Source organism: Amphiura filiformis, chromosome 4, assembly GCF_039555335.1.
Source record: "Amphiura filiformis chromosome 4, Afil_fr2py, whole genome shotgun sequence".
In the NCBI taxonomy this organism is placed as follows: domain Eukaryota; kingdom Metazoa; phylum Echinodermata; class Ophiuroidea; order Amphilepidida; family Amphiuridae; genus Amphiura; species Amphiura filiformis.
Window position 1 is genome coordinate 62,154,827 of NC_092631.1, and position 17,288 is coordinate 62,172,114.

Consider the following 17,288-nt stretch of genomic DNA (forward strand, 5'->3'; position numbering starts at 1 on the left):
CGTGTCTTTAATATTATGTACCATGATTTATCAAAATTAATGTAGACAAAAAAGAAACTTACGTGTTTTATATTAGTGTTACCAACTTCCAGTTATTACCATCAGAATTATCTCTGATGTGTACAGTTAATAAAGTGGCAAAACATGTTATACAGTGTAAACCAGGAACAACATAATTAAAGCAAATATGGGCGACAAATCAAACTTTGATATTGTGTTTACAGGCAGTAGAGTACTATGACAGCAACAGATATTACCAGCATCAATATGGAGAAGATAAATATGACAACATTTGTGACAGATACTTTGTCAATGGCAACAGTAAAAGCAAGCAACACATTACATGAAACCGACATAACGGCGTCTCACATTAAAATAGCAACTGCCTTTTAAAATTATTTTTGAACTATTTTAATAGTTCAAAAACAATTCAAGTTGGTAACGTATTAAAATACGTTACCACTTAAATGACCTTTATTCCAACAACTTTTGATATAAACTACTCACTTAAAGAAAGTCCGCACTAATATGTAACCCGTTCTACACCAAAACCTGATCGTGTTATATATGACAATTTGATTGATACGGTCGTGTGCATAATCTGGTTAGCTCCAATTTGATACCAAAGCTGCTACCAAACACTCTAAATTGACAAAGAGTGATACCAGTATTATGAAAGTTGGTGCATTTTTAAAAGTTGCAAATCAAAACAATGCACCGCGGTCGAAATTACTTAGCGTGGCAATTATGTGGTCAAGCTTGCTTTATACCCAAGATGGCCCCTGTCGACTATCCCAAGTGCATGTGTTATTCAATTGTTAATTTAAAACCCATGCGATCGATATGACCTAGCGGTTGTTTCGGGCTATGTCATTGTTCGCGCTCTGCCATTTACCTCTCTGTGAATTTAGAGCATTTGGTAGTAAATTTGGTGTTGGAGCTAACAAGATTCTGCATACGACATTATCAATCAAATTTTGGTGTAGTGTGGGTTATATAAGTGTGGGCTTTCTTTATGTGAGTAATACATATAAAAAATCAAATAAAGAACTACATACACGTCAATGCATTGGGCAAGTAATGTTTAAGTTGAAATAAATTACATTATGCAATATGCCGTCAGTAGATACGATACTCTAAATAATCGACATTACAATAACAGAAATCAATAAACAATAACCACAGATTAACTACATTTAACACATAGATTCACCCAAACAATACGAAACAATACATTATAAACATGCCTTCCTTTATAACCTTCTAAACTTTATTTATTAGTTGACCATAACGACGTGAAATAATTAAGACGAATTCTTTTCGATTTAAATAATCAATGTAAATTTCACTAATCTAACTCCCCATCAAGCGTGCCCGTGATTGAGGTTTCATTTGTGTTTAGTAAATTTGGTTTTATCATAATATAATTTAATTGACTTGTCCAAAAAAAATTAATTTATGTATTTTCATGTTCATCAAGTTCATATTAAATGGGAAAATATAGATAATATCTTTAAGTGTTTGCCTACTTTGCCCATTTTACTCATCAATTGAAATAGCGAGTGTGATTGGATTATTACACAAAGAATATAGTTTAAATATGGAGATTATAACTATTATATTATATTTTGATTTCTTTGTAAACCATAACTAAAGGCCAATGAGTTCAAAACAACCCAGCAAACACAAAACGTTACAGCAAACGTTTAAATGTCGGGTTAAATGAAGGGTATATATTAATTGTTGAAAACTTAATTCAAAACATATTAACATGTTATTATCTGTCGACGAACATATTTTGAAAATCTGTTGTAGTGCATTTTCATATAAGAGGTTTTTAAAAATGTTTTCATAATCTTTATATAACCCCATAGAAACATATCTGTGTTTGCTAGGAGCCTCACACACATAATATCATCCCTATATTCGTGTCAAAAAAATTGCCGTGTATTTTCAGTTCAAAGTTCATTTTCAACAGCTACGCATCACGATTTTGTTCGAGATGTTTGACTCAGGCTAAGCATACCATGACTATCAATATGAGATACCACAGCGTTTGGATATATTCTACACATTAGTTTTACGATTTATATGCTCTATACCCCCATATGATGATTTCTTTATAAAACCAAAAAGCAGTGCCTAATTAGCGGGGCCTTGCAGCTTGCTGCGGATATCAAAACTGCATTTTTAATTACAAAAATTTGAAATCCAATGTAAAAATTGAGATATATTTAATTTTGAGAATGACAATTATACTTTATAGGTATAAAGGAACACATTTAGCCCATTCAGTTAAGTTCCAGGTGCAAGTCCTATAACACAATGCATATGTAAACTTTCTTTATCTGTGTCAATAATAGAATATTGATTTAACGGAGATTGAGCTGTATGGAAAAAAAAATTTATAATACTGGGTGTTGACACTGAGCTACATTGGTTGTCTTTAAAGACCCAGAACATGCAGAATGAAACACGAAATGTGAAAAGTTATGGTCTAATTCATGACATGTGGTCCTAATTTGTAGGGTGACCTGGGTGGCCTAAAGGGAATCAGACCCTAATTGTAAGGCGATTCGTGTGCCCAAAGTAAAAATTACACCCCAGATTACACCTCATATTACTCGCTTGTCATTTTCCTGGGAAACAACCGGGGGAAACAATCAATAGCAATCTGTGACTTTAACGAGGTATTGATCATAGGACCTCTAACCAATGAGCTGTTAATGAGCGAGGCGAAATAATAATCTGTCATCATAAACTGAACCTCTAGAAACAAAACAATAGTAAATTCATCCATTGTTTAATTAATTTACTTTATTTATTTCCCCGGCATATATCCCGATTTCACTATAAACCTAAAATCATTACATGAAAATCATTATTTTAAAATAAGTCACCTGAAGATCCGCCATGAGCTGTTGTGACGTGTGGTGAACTCAAAGACATGAAATCAAGAGTACGTGCTGGTTCGATTCCGAAAGGTACTGATTTTACTCTCCTCTATTAAAGCGCCAGTTAATCTGAGCTCATATATTATTATATCTCTCAGGAATGTATCCCCTGTGGTCCTCGCATTTATTATTAATTTTAGTGTCTCATATTGAATATTTACTTATAATAATTTTAATTTATTATTTAAAAAAATTTTGTCCTTAATACTTGCCGATAGCGAAGTTCTCATGAAGGCTTAGAAAACTGGACCTACACGAAGTACAACTTCAAATTTCGAAGCCGCAAGTAAGCTCACGTAGATCAGTTAATTATTCTAAATCTATTTATAGCTTTTGTCGTTTTCAAACCTCATTGGTGATATAAGCCTCAAATAAAATGTAAATCTATCGAAACTGTAATAGATTTAAGTGACCATGATTATATTTTCTAATTGGTGATAAACAATTTGAATGATCTAACTTGCTATAAAGGAAAGGCTAATACAATACACCAATTCACTACAGAACATTTTCTACTGGGGCTTCGGTGCTTTCAACAGGACATGACAAACATTTACACTGCGTTACAGACTGATAAGTGAAACTCATTTGGACACCACTATCGCAAGTAATGGACACAGTTTGTGTCCTTGTTGCAGCAGGCTTGCAACATTCACAAACGTCGCCTAGTATAGCCTGAAGATCACCCACGAGTTGAAAGATTGAATGTGACTCGCATTGTCCTCTGCATATTTCGTAGCTGATAATGAAATAGTTGATGCAATCAGGAATTGAAATGGAACGTTCCATTGTTTGAGGCTGACAGGTTTCTTCTCGTGGAACTGCAGTTTAATTGAAAAGTATAACATATTACTATAATAATAGGCAAGTTATTGTACAAATACGGAAAATAATCGTCGTTTCACCCGTGGGGACTGTGGCTCACAAAGATAGCACACGGGAGTATTGACATTTTTGTATGTAATATCATGAATTTCAATAACCATTTCAATAAACTAATTTCATATTGTACGCATCATTACATGTCAAGTATTTGAATGTGATGAGAAAGAGAAAGAAAATTCTATAAAGTTATTTTATCGTAGTAATACCATAGTTAATAACGTTCTTGTATTGATTTTACACTGATATTAGTTTGATAAGACTGCTGGACTACACTTTTTGATAATCCAAGAGAGCCTTCAAATGACGGCTTATTTTCATTAGGCATGTCAGGGTCATTGACAATTTATATAGAGATATTAAGAATATTCTTTTAAAAATATTCCCGCGAATCAAATGACACAGTTTGAGGGACCAAATGTGTAAACACAAAAAAATGAGAAAATACAACTTACCAAAAGGTGTCGTTCCAGGTGATGTTGCCGAAGGTGACGCCTTTGTTGTAGACATTTGAACTGTCGAAATATAAATTTATTCATTGTTTCCGTTATTATCAAGAACATATCGGTGTCTGTTTGTTCTTAGGAATTAGGAATGTCCTATTTCATTGGGGAAACGGCGTTGTGGAGCAAAATATCTCTATATTTAAAATATGTAAAAGCTTTAAAATTGATAACCTGCCCAAAAGTGTCTCCTTTTGACATGGCACGTCACAAATCATCATTATTTGATCCAGTCTTCCAGTGTATGCTGTGTTATAATATAAAGACAACACAAAACGTATCCCAGCCGTTATAAATATGCCTATAGAAACAGAACTATTAATCGTATTAAAAAAAACCACAGCAGTGTTTTTGAAGAAAAAACATTGGAATATTGCATTGATCAACGGTTATAATAAAACGCAGGTAATGTGGTACTAGTATATAACCCTCCCCTCTATTATCTTTGTACTGAATTCAATTTACTGCAAAAATGAGAATGATCAATTGTCACCTTCAATCTTACACTAAGTAGACCAAAATACTAACAAATGTGTTTTTTTTAAATAATTTCCGGAATTACATTGTCGTTTTCCTGGTGTTTTCGATAAATGTTTGTTAAGTTTTACCAGTTTTTATGACGGCTAGGTTACTTTTTGTGAGGTCATTATATATGTGACATCACTGATATGTGTTACACACCCATTAGCTACTGGTTTCAGCACCATTTGTAAAAGAGAGCCTAGTCTAGTCTTTGCCTATCTGTCTCGCACACAGAAGTTCGGGGTTCAATTCCCTTGTCGGCGCACTCTGCATTATCATATTTTTATCTGGAGTTTTAACAGGCAATTTTTAGTTTCGTTTTAATTGACACTCATTGAATAGCTAAAGATGCTTTTTTCCTGTTACCAAGAGCAAGCTATTGCCTTAACTTGTTTATTCGTTACCAGTACTAATTACCAGGACCTTAAAGAATTAATCAAATAAATGAGTAGTGAAAGAGTTCTAAGTATCTTAAATGATGAAGAGATTCACAGATCTGGTGCTCGTCATCGATTCAATATCCAATAGTTTACGTCCTAGGTTACGTGATTTTTTTTTGAGGTTCTATGAAGGTTACGTATAAAACGTTGGCCTACTAAAACATACCACAGCCGTAATATTTTACGTCGTAGATTTCGTTCTGTTTGTCGTCATTGGCGTCGTTCATTTTGGTCAAACCTATTTTGACTACGTCGTCGATCATGTTCTCCTGTAGCCAATCTTTGATCTCGTCAATGGTCTAAAATATTGTAAAGAAATGTGTTTAACGTGATCAATGCTCGATTGGAGTCTTGATATTACCTTTTAAACATAAAAATGATTCAATTAAAAATGAAGACAAAACTGTCTTAACAAACTGTCATAATTTCAGAACACCATTCGAAATAAGTTTGCACATAATTATTAGCCTTGTTTTGATATACCTAGTAACTCGTGCATGTACGCAGGACATAAACAATATCGAGCCGTCTTCAACTTACCCCGGACTTATTGTGAATAATGCCGATAGAATCCTCAATTTCAATATTCCAAATATCTCTTTCATCAAATGAATCTGATGTGATTTGTACATCTGTCACCGACAAGGGACCTTTAAATGTTGTTGTAAAAGTAACTGTTCCGATGGTATTTTCCGTAAAGTTAGCTGTAAATTCATTTGGGTTTTTAACAGGTTCGCCATTGGTAGTTTGTGACTTGACACGATCGACGATGGAGTGTAGGACTTCGTTGCAAGGTGTTGCCAACCCTGTTGCTAAACAAACCAATTTAAATGAATAAATGTCTGCTTAAGTTTGGGTTTGAAACATCGATTGAGAATTTACAAATATCTAACAAATATTAGTGTTTTTTTACGATAACACATGGGAGTGTTGACATTTTTGTATGTAATATCATTAATTACAATAATCATTTCAATAATATCATATTGCACGTATGATTACATGTCAGGTTATTTACGTGCTATAGCAAAAAGCAGTTTAACGAAGCACAAAAAATAAAAAATAAAATCTTGTAATTGACTGACACTTTCTACTACTAGCGCATTATTGACTTTAACAATCCGATTTGTAAGGAATGAGGATTGAGGAAGAACATTTTCAATGGCCTCGAATTATACCTTCTTCTTGGGTTGTCGGTAACATTGGTATTATTGCCGTGGTCACTTCAACTAATGATAAAGTGAGAAACAAAGACACATAAAGGTAAAATTAACTTTTGAATTGAGTAGCAGTTAATTTTAAATAAATACATAAATAATAGGTAAGTAAATGTAATCACAATTTGGTTCCTAATTCGATGACATTACAATCATGATCAGCTTGTATAGGCGGGACTCGTAACATCGTGTAATGATATAACATGGTTTACAAATAGCTGGGAGCAGCACTTAATGCGAACTGCGCTTTGCGTATTTCGTGATTTACATGTGCTTTTGTGAATTACGCGGGCGTAAGTTTGGAATCACTGAGTAACAACAACCGATTAATATTATCATCTATTAAGAAGTGGTCGTAGTATGACGGTTGTAGCTCTACTACGCCGAATACTACACTCATAGCGAGTTACGCGATATACTCGTTGTTGCGTAGAAACCAAAGCACGTGTGATTGATTGAGTACGAGACCATGATCTACACAAGACAGGATCGTATCATAACACGACCGAAAAGAAAAAGTGAAATGTATTGGCGACATCGGCGCAGGTAGTAGTAAATTCCAATTTCTTTACTTTGCCTTTAGTTGTTCGGCTCCAAAATAAAAGGGGTTATATCTGACAGTAAAAGCTAACATTTTGTGGCAAAGAAATGCTAATCTATTTTGTATCAAATTATTGACCAATAAATCTTAGACGTCTAAGATTTTACACGCCTAGTTTCTTAGAGGTTTAAGATTGACCAAATCAACCAATTGGTGGAAGGTATCGCAAATTAGAAAGATCAAACATACCACAACCGTAATATTTCACGTCGTAGATTTCGTTCTGTTTGTCATCATCGGCGTCGTTCATTTTGGTCAAACCTATTGTTACTACGTCATTAATATTATTTTCTTGCAGCCAATCTTTGATCTTGTCCACGGTCTAAAAGATGTTAAAGAAATATGTCCAATATGATCCATTCTTGATTAGAGTCCTGATATTACATTAAAGATCCAATGGCTTTACTTTTTAAGGTTAAAGATGATTCAATTGAACATGAAAACATGTCTTAACATAAGTTCAGAACACCACTCCAAATAAGCTTGCACAGAGTAGTCTACTTTTGATATACATTAAAAAATATCGAGCCGTCGTTAACTTACCCCGGACTTATTGTGAATAATGCCGATAGAATCCTCAACTTCAATGTTCCAGATATCTTTTTCATCAAATGAATCTGATGTGATTTCAACATCTGTCACCGACGAGGGACCTTTAAATGTTGTTGTAAAAGTGACTGTTCCAAATGGATTCTTCGTAAAGTTTGCCGTAAATTCGTTTGGGTTATCAACAGGTCCGCCATTGGTAGATCTTTTGATAAGATTGACGTTGGAGTGTAGGACTTCTATGCAAGGAGGTGTTGCCAACCCTGTTGTTAAAAAAACATTTAAAATAAATGAATGTGTCTTTGAGTTTGGTTTTAGAACATGGACTGAGAACAGACAAAATAATGGTGTTTTTGAGATAAACATATGGGATTAATGTTACGTTTTTGTATATAACATTGAATTGAATTTGAATTATAATTATATCATTTCAATTGAGTACGTGGGTCGGTCAGTATGAAATGAGAGTCGACTTATAACCACATGGATTAATAAAATGAGTAATACATTTGTTCACCTGCACTTACTAGTTTTGATAGCAACAGTATCGCGTCTCATCCAAGACCCATCATCAGGCTGGCTGATAAGGCACTGGACTATTATACCTGTGACACACTTGATGGTATGACGTCACAGGAGAGTCGTTGGGGTAGTTTCTGGATTGAAAGGTTGTGGCGAAGTCCCCCTCCATTGTTAGCGAAGGTTCCTCCGGATTGACTTATATGACCACCTTGACCCCTCTTTCAAACCACTTAATTTCTCTATCGGGCACAAGCACTTATCCTCAAACATGTCAAATGTATGATTGGCAAATTTGAGGTGCATGTAAGTCATTCAAACCTATATAACTGGGTCTTTGGTGCTGATGCATTTGAACATGCGTTTGAATCCTCACTGTCAGAGACTTTGCACTTTGTACTTTGTTTCTGGTACAAACAAGTACCTATCTCAGATTTGAGATGATTGCGTTCTTCCAACTTAGCCTCTTCAGTAGATGGAATTTTTAAATCAAACAGCAAGTATTGATCCGTATAAGTGGATTTTCAACGTAGTAATAGTTGCAAAAAATAAGTTCCAGTATTAGATTTAATTCCAAAACTCTCTTTAAGTCCTACAGTTATTGAAGTTCAAGGGCGTCCCATTTGCACCTAAGTTTAATAAGTCTCATATTTTACCAAAGGTAGACCCAGGACCTAGTTTTTATTCCTGCCTAAAATTTAGCCATACGCAATATGTACTTATGCCTTTGCTGCAATTTTAAAAACCTGCCTTTTTGCGTGATTTGGCAGTGTCCCTAGTCTATTGATTTTATGATAATACTGTTACGTAATCAAGTGTGTGATTACATAATGCCGTTTGAAAGACAGTGGTACAGTGTTTATGCGATGATAGAGAATATCCATGAAAATAATCCATATTGGGTTTACAGGTCAACTCTCATTACATACTGACCCACCCACGTAATGTCATATTTGACATCGTTTAATTTAAGATTATGTTTGTGCTGTTACGTAAAGGAGTTTAATGAAATACCAGCGGTCTTCTCAACTGCTGAGAAATAATTATAAGTAAAACCAAGATATGGTAATTGACAGAGACTGTTTTACAACGTATACATTATTGGTTTTAACAAAAATAGCATGTTGATATTATTAGAGTTCTAATTTTTTTCATTCGCCATAACTTTCTTATTTACCAAATCATCATTATGTGTTAATAAATTCTAGGAATAGCTTCTTGATTACCAAAACGTTAGCTAATTATAACAAGGTCACCCGGAAACCAATATGACCACAAAAGGTATTTTCCATCTATTTTGATTTCAATCTTATTTAACCGTGTAACATTAAGTCTGCATAATATGTTAAATGCGCTATAGATTCAGCATTGTTTTCACAATCCTGATTTATTTACACGCATTTTGATACCCCATTCGTCAAATGTCGTTCAATATTAACAACCCAGTAGTGCTTTTACAGAAAAATACCCGAATTTAAAAAGTTGCAGTTTACAGCGATCAATGGTTATAATGCCAGCACTGTAAACACGCAAAGCCCGCCATTATCTTCGCGCTTACTTAAAATAAATACAAAAAACTGCAAGTTTAAATTGGGATATTTTTCTTTCAAAACACTGCTGTATTGTCAATATTGAACAAAATTGACAAATGGGGTATCAAAATGCGCGTAAATAAATCATCCTTCTTTTTTATGTTGATATATGTGTTAGTTCTGAATCTATAGGCGTATTTATAACAGCTGAGTTACTTTTTGTGCAGACTTTATGTTAAATGCGCTTGCACTGTTCTCGCATGGTATCCTTTTAAAGGAACGAAAAGAAAAACAGTTTTCATCTCCTTCAATTATTTATAAATATGTCATGCGTAACTGCTTAATATGTTAATCCTTTATTGGAACCTAACTGGAACTATACACTTGGGAGTAATTTCCCGTTTTCAAATTGCCGGCCTAATACCGTATTTCCTTTACACTGGTTCCCCTATACAAGTCCACACAAAATGTAGAGTACTTGGATTAGGCTTAATATATTAATTGAATAAAATAAATGTCTTACCTTCCGATCTTGTAGGTACCGTTGGTGTTGTCTGTTCAACTATAGAAAATATTATTAAAAGCAATGTATTGTAAGTGGCTGAAACATTTGATTGTCATTTCTGTATCGAGAGTTCTCTCATGGATCATGATTTACTGTCATTATAAGGGGCATACACCCATTGACAATTTTGTGACGACTTTGGACAAAAACATAGAATCTTGATTTCGAAGTTTTATTGGTGGCATCGGTATCAACGTAGCTTACATGCTTTTAAAAGTAGAAGCCAAAAGGTAGTACATCACTGATGATTTATAACTTCATTTTTTAATATCAACGGATTTCAAATTTGAGTAAACGTTAGGGAAATAAATTATTTGAGTCATTCTTTTATGACTTCAAATGACATGGAACTGGTGTCTATGAATGATCATTTTGATTTTTAAGGAATATTATCACTGAAACTTATTTATACGACAACCATAAACAGTGAAAAAAATTTTCTTGTATTTATGTTACACTTTTGGATTTTGTAATGTAACTAGGCATTCTAAATTCTTCACCATTTTATATCCACCTTGCACTTCTCGATATAACAGTTAAAGACAGAATATCCCTCATTTGATACATTTTTCTCACAACTATGTGTATTCAATCAATTCTGAAAATTATATATCTACCTAATACGCCTTTTTCTTCTCCTAACATGTTTCAATATATTGTTAATTCATCTTTGTAAGTGGATTTAATTCTGGGACTATAAATTTGGGAGTCAAAGGATTTAGTCATTTTACCCCTGTTTTAAAAATAACACGACCTAGTACCGTATTTCTTTTACTATACAATGGTTGCACCTTTTTATTTTTATTTATTTATTTATTTTTATTTCACCATGATATACATATATCGCCTCGATAAATGAAAAAATATTTTTTAGATAATTTGAGTTAATTTAAAATAAATGTCTTACCTTCCGGTCTTGTAGGTACCGTTGGTGTTGTATGTTCAACTATAGGAAAATATTATTAAAAGCAATGTATTGTAAGTGACCAAATTATTTCGTTGGAATTTGTTTTATGTTATTTTATTATCAATTTTCGCAAGGATCTTGATTTGTTGTCATTATAATTTTAACAACCATGCAATCTTGATATTGCAGTTCCACTTATTACATTCACCATATCAAGGACCAAAATATCTTTTAAAGGACACAAAAATGTAAAGCACGTGTCATAGTTGATTACAATAAATAACATATATACCTTCTGGTTTGTAGGTTTTTGGTCGGTTTTTTCTTCTTTTTTTTTGTTATCATTATTATTATTATTATTATTATTATTATTATTATTATTATTATTATTAAATTATCATTTTTATTATCTGGATTATGCGACTTGGATTATATTGTTGCCAGAATAGTAGACATACTTAACCAGCTATTTTAAATGCATGGATGCTTTATAGTGCATTTGCCTTGGCTACCCCGTCTATAAAAAATAGTTTTCAAGTTTGGCCTATGGAAGGTCAAAAGAAATACAAAGAAATTGCAATTCAATTACCTGCCGTAAGAGTTGTCATCATACACTCTGAAATAGAAATATAACGATACATATATGTCATCAAATTTGTTTGATAGTTAGTTTTATAGATGGACGACAAAGGTCACTTACAATGATATATGTTAATCATTTCGTCTAGTTTTATTCACCAGTTACAGTCATCATGTAATGAGCATCACACAATAACGAATATTGACAAGGTTTACTTCGCGCCTACCTTGTGCACACCCGTAGAAAGTCATATGGAATGTCGGATCTCTTTCTGGAGACACATCAAGTTGTAGTATGCAAATTTGCAATCCAATAATTTGCTCATATTCATGATATTGTGACACTGAAAACACGTAAGTGTTTGCTTCGCCACCTTCAAAAAAGTTCTGAAAATTGAAAATGAGAGGGCTTATAAATGCATGAAATTACGTTAATATAAAGTCTTAATTGCAAATGTAATAATAACCTATTCTATTTTTGCTTCTTTTTGCATTATTTGTATGTGATCAAAATGTACCAAGGCGATAAGGCTCAACCGCACTTACTAAGTAGGTTCTTTTAAAACTAAGCGTAATTACATAATGATTGATTTACTTACATTTGGAAAAGACGGCAGGATATTATTGAACCCCATAGTTCCTAGGGTACTTGCTTGTACCGACGCCACAAACTGGTTAGCTATTAAATCTGTGTCTAGTACTCTAAACACCACTTTTTCTAAATTAATGAGTGGAATAAACACGGCTGAATAGCATCTCTCTCCTGCATTTGGAAACACAAAAAGAACAAGAAAAAAGAAGCAAACGACGGTGTTAGTCATTGGCTTTAACGGTGGCGGAGATAGACAGTTACTACGAAGCTGTATGTTACCCAATGATCACGAACCGAACCTGCATCTGACAACGTGTTAATCAGTAGTTCAGATATCGCCTTAACCACATGTTAAAAGGTGTACAAATATATACATGCCTAGTTGGTCATTCAGGTGTTCTGTAAGTATTCAAAATATGAAATAACTATATGAAAATGCCACCTACCTTCTGTGTCGTTCGATACAACGGGGGTGAAAGTATCGATACCATTCGTGTCGCCATTTTCAGCAGTTGCATTGATCATAACAATCTCATTCAAAACATCGTTGCAAGGTGGTGCGGGAGTTGTAATCCACGGTGTTGAAGTAGTGGCTTTGAATTATATAGAAAAGTATTATTTAGAAAAACTTATGTGCCAAAGGTTGACTCAATACAATTTTTATGAATGTATGAAGGTCACGTATTTGAATCAAGACCATAGTAAGGGGAAATGGACCAGAATTGTGAAGGCGTCACACTTTACACTATCATTAGGAAGGTCAAATTGTAAGGGATGTTGTTCGAAGATGTCCGGTACCACTTGCAAAAACTGACCCCAAATGAAAACAAATTTCAACAAAAAGTTACACAAAATATGATTGTCCAGTTTGTTATTTCTGTCCCAAGAAGATTTTTTTCTCGTGTGGGGTGTGTGTGTGTGGGGGTGGGGGGTGGAGTGCGTGGGTAGGGGCATCCATTTTTTAAATATTGATGCAATTTTGTTGTTATACTTAAAAACGTGCTTATCAACTTACATATTATCGGAGTAGGCGTGGGCGTAGTCGTTGGTACTGGAATTTGTGGTGCTGAAGGAAGAACAAAATTGAATGTTAGACTCTAGTTATGCTTTTCAAAATCATTGAATACGTATGCTACCTATTCACACACTATTGTTCAATACTTACCTTATTGATATACTAAATATCGTACTTTATATTTATGTTGTATGTGGTATTCACTATTTTTATCATAAATTAGCTTACTAACTTTATTACCTTCATCTGATTGATTCATTCATTCATCAAACAGCGGGCCCAACGAATGTGGTGATGTTTTAAAAATGGGTTTTCAATAATGAATAATCATTAAATGTTTACACTGAATAGTACAATCACCCATTTACTCACTTATTCTAATGAAATCGATATGACACTCTTTCGCTCAAACATTTTATATTAGTAATATTTTGAAATAAATTACCCACGCATCCATAGTATTTCACTGAGAATGTTCAGACTATCAGTGGGCCAAGGATCTATGTCAATGATGTCCAGCGTTATCTCTATGACGTACTCAGGTTTTGGATCAAGCACGCTACTCTCACCAGTGAATGTCTGCGGTTTGAACACATTCAGAAAAAAAGTGACACAACATTTGATTGAAAGTGAAATAGAGAAACCTTTAAAACTGGATCTTCAATTCAGATTTAGTTGTATAATAGTGATATATTATTACATAAAACATTAATTCTTATTCTATCTCTCTTAGTAGACCTTACGTGTGTTATTATTGTTTACCTTATCAACAGTTCTTTGTTCCACATCTCCTGTCATGGGGTCAAGTTGTTCAAATGATAATGCGAATGTAATAGCAGTTGTTTTCTCACTACTTTCTACCACAATTGAATCCAAGATTATTGGAATTGAAAGTAGACTGTTAATCTTGATGTCTAATTCGCTTTTTTGTTTTCCAGCGAACTCGTAATAGAATTCTCCGGGATGCAGGGTAGATATGCCATTAATTGATTCCGTAGCAAATAGATCATACACTGCCCTCAGATTGTCCTCACAGAGGTGTTCTAAAAGGAGACGAAAACAAAATAAAACTGCATTATATTCCATGGGATCCAGTGCCAATAGAATCTTCCAGCTTCAAGGCTTACATGTATCAACTGGACATGGCAAGGTATTTTTTACAAGAAAGTACTTAAATATTATTAAACATTATATGAGTTTAACATTATGAAATACATTCAACCAATTTTTGAAACAATAGTTACAGTGATAAATACATTGTAGTTAAAACATACCACATCCGAAAAATGTGATGTCAAGTCGGCTGTCTGTTCCTGGATCATTTACAAATGATTTGGGCGTTATTATAATTGTAATAACATTGCCTATGACACTGTTTACATTATTTGCAATCCAATCATTGATATCACCAACAGTCTGCAATTACAAACAAGTAATACAAGAATTAAAATATACTCAAAATTTTCAATGTTCATAAGGTATTTCAACTACCATGACTGTTGCTTAACTTATTATGGCAAAACGTTCTGCTGGTTAAATTCCCATCGATCCTCACAAGAGATTCTGAACTCGCAATATGATTACTTGCCGTTTGCGAAATGTTGAACAGTAAATGTACAGTGCTATGATGCTACAGACGCATGGGGAATAAAACCCTAATCTGAATTAGCAAAATTATATTGGCTGCAATAATGATATTTTAATTTCAATTCTTAATACAATATAAATTTTATTTAAATATGTAGATTCATCACATGTTGTTGTTCAGGTTAAGCCTCTCATAACGATCGCTCAGCTATCATCCCATTAGATAGCCCTCAAGTTTGTATGTTAGTTAAGTTAAGTAATCGACACCATGACTATAATAATGATAAAAACGCCACAGTAAGCTAAACTATGGCCATTTACTCTAATTTTGGTTTTCAATTTTTACCAAAATGTTGGCAATATTAAAGACCCATTCAGTGATTTGCTCATTTGCTTATAAATACGCCTATAGATTCAGAACTAATAATTCTTTTCACAATATTTCAACATAGAGAGAAGGATGATTTATTTACGCGCATTTTGATACCCCATTTGTCCAATTTTGTTCAATATTGACAATACAGCAGTGTTTTGAAAGAAAGATACCCCAGTTTAAAAGTTGCAGTTATTTGTATTGATTTGAAGTAAGCGCGAAGATAATGGCGGGCTTTACGTGTTTACAGCTGGCATTATAACCATTGATCGCTGTTAACTGCAACTTTTAAATTTCGGTATTTTTCTGTAAAAGTACTACTGTGTTGTTAATATTGAACAACATTTTCTCTATGTTGAAATATTGTGAAAACAATTATTAGTTCTGAATCTATAGGCGTATATATAACAGCTGAGTTACTTTTTGTGCAGACTTTATATAAACTCCTTTAAAAAATGTATACTTTTTTGCGTGAATAATATTACAAAGTTATGACATGGATTTAAGTTTCAAATATCACATACCCCGCTAAATAAACTACTCTCTTCTTCAGCAGATATTGGATTGAGAAAGCGCACTTCAACAATATATTGATCACTATCCGTTGACTCAAACCCGCTTCCCGTTATTTCCAATTTTTTCAACTTGGTTGGTTGTGTAAGCACTGTACTCAAAGGATAGGGATTATATGGATCAATCGATTCAATCGGGAAGTATGTGCCATTGAATTCGGTTCCATTTGCCGTGCGAGATATGATGAGATTAAATATGCTGTTAAGGTCTTCCTCACAGTAGTGCATTGTTGTAGAATGTACTGTCGTATGTGATGTAGTTGGTAATGTGGTTCTAGGTGGAGTAGTCGTTGCAGCAGCTATTGTGTAAAGAAAAAAAATATTATATTAGTTTGTATAAAAGTTACTTGTCGTTTGGTTGGATGTGCTTCATTTAAACCAGAACAAATCGAAAGAAAACGAATATTACAGATAAAGGCGTATTAATGAGGGCTTTGTTTCAGAGTGTACTTATACTGAAAGAGTTTGTGCGCATATACAAACACTGCTTGAAAACCATCTCCACTCCCCGTGTATTCGCACTCCTATATGCATTCAAATTTTGCGGTCATTTGGAATCATAAAATATAGTCATTATTGGTTTTTTTCTTTTTCTTTTAAATATTTTTAATGGGGGGGGGTCAATTTTTACAATGACCACAATTTGAGCGCCAAAAGTACGTTAAGTCCACTCCAATTTGTCTTTAAAAGTGTTGTAAATACAAAAACAATCTTACCAGTCGTGGTTGGTGTTGCTGTCGAAGTTAACGGAGTAGTTGTTCCCTCTGCTGCTTTCATTCAAATGCAAAATAATTAATACGAGTTTAATTATTAAGAGTTAAAGGAAACATTTAATACAGTATATGTAACGCATTCGTTGCATAGAAGCATTAGCATTATTCGGGATTAGATCAAACATGAAATACCTTAGAGAAGTTATTCATTATTTCTCAAGTTATGTTATGCGACGTATGAATATGTTATACTCACGCGTAGTTGTAAAAATGGGAAAGGTTGTAGTTTCAGTTGTATGCGTGTACTCTAAGATAGCTGAAAAAAAAACACGTGATACATGTTAATTCATTTTAAGCAGATAGATGATAACGGTGAGCATTTTGCTAATTTTTTATTCAATGTGCATTAGCACAAGAATTACAGAAGTCTACAAGTTGTTACAAAGACACACATTTATATCTCAAACGATCCAAAATATAATATAATGGGGTCCTTGTTACCGCTGTTGCTTTTCATGCATGTGTCAGAAAATGTTTTCGGTTGTGGTTAAAAAGAAAAGCCATAAAGTCAAAATTGTTTTAGTTGTCTTGGTATATTGAACTTACTGTCCCTTTCACCATATAAAATCAACTGTTTTCTAAAGATGAAATTAATCTGACAATTTTCAA

At 33.6% G+C, this 17,288-nt stretch overlaps 1 protein-coding gene across 1 annotated transcript in view; it reads right to left on the minus strand.

Annotated features, from left to right (window-relative positions):
• Nucleotides 1-3,148: 3,148 nt before the first annotated feature.
• The window catches only part of LOC140150311 (uncharacterized), a 34,915-nt gene continuing 20,775 nt past the window's right edge, over nt 3,149-17,288 (minus strand). Inside the window, exons 23-41 of the mRNA XM_072172318.1 lie at nt 17,226-17,274; nt 15,859-16,205; nt 14,649-14,790; nt 14,137-14,417; nt 13,824-13,953; nt 13,375-13,425; nt 12,806-12,952; nt 12,367-12,530; nt 11,995-12,154; nt 11,778-11,804; nt 11,189-11,227; nt 10,240-10,278; nt 7,663-7,928; nt 7,309-7,441; nt 6,480-6,530; nt 5,842-6,113; nt 5,468-5,600; nt 4,292-4,351; nt 3,149-3,775 (exon numbers count right to left, since the gene is read on the minus strand). Coding sequence (XP_072028419.1) covers nt 3,453-3,775; nt 4,292-4,351; nt 5,468-5,600; nt 5,842-6,113; nt 6,480-6,530; nt 7,309-7,441; nt 7,663-7,928; nt 10,240-10,278; nt 11,189-11,227; nt 11,778-11,804; nt 11,995-12,154; nt 12,367-12,530; nt 12,806-12,952; nt 13,375-13,425; nt 13,824-13,953; nt 14,137-14,417; nt 14,649-14,790; nt 15,859-16,205; nt 17,226-17,274 — 2,814 coding nt within the window. The 3' untranslated portion in view covers nt 3,149-3,452. The remainder of the gene's footprint in view (nt 3,776-4,291; nt 4,352-5,467; nt 5,601-5,841; nt 6,114-6,479; nt 6,531-7,308; nt 7,442-7,662; nt 7,929-10,239; nt 10,279-11,188; nt 11,228-11,777; nt 11,805-11,994; nt 12,155-12,366; nt 12,531-12,805; nt 12,953-13,374; nt 13,426-13,823; nt 13,954-14,136; nt 14,418-14,648; nt 14,791-15,858; nt 16,206-17,225; nt 17,275-17,288) is intronic.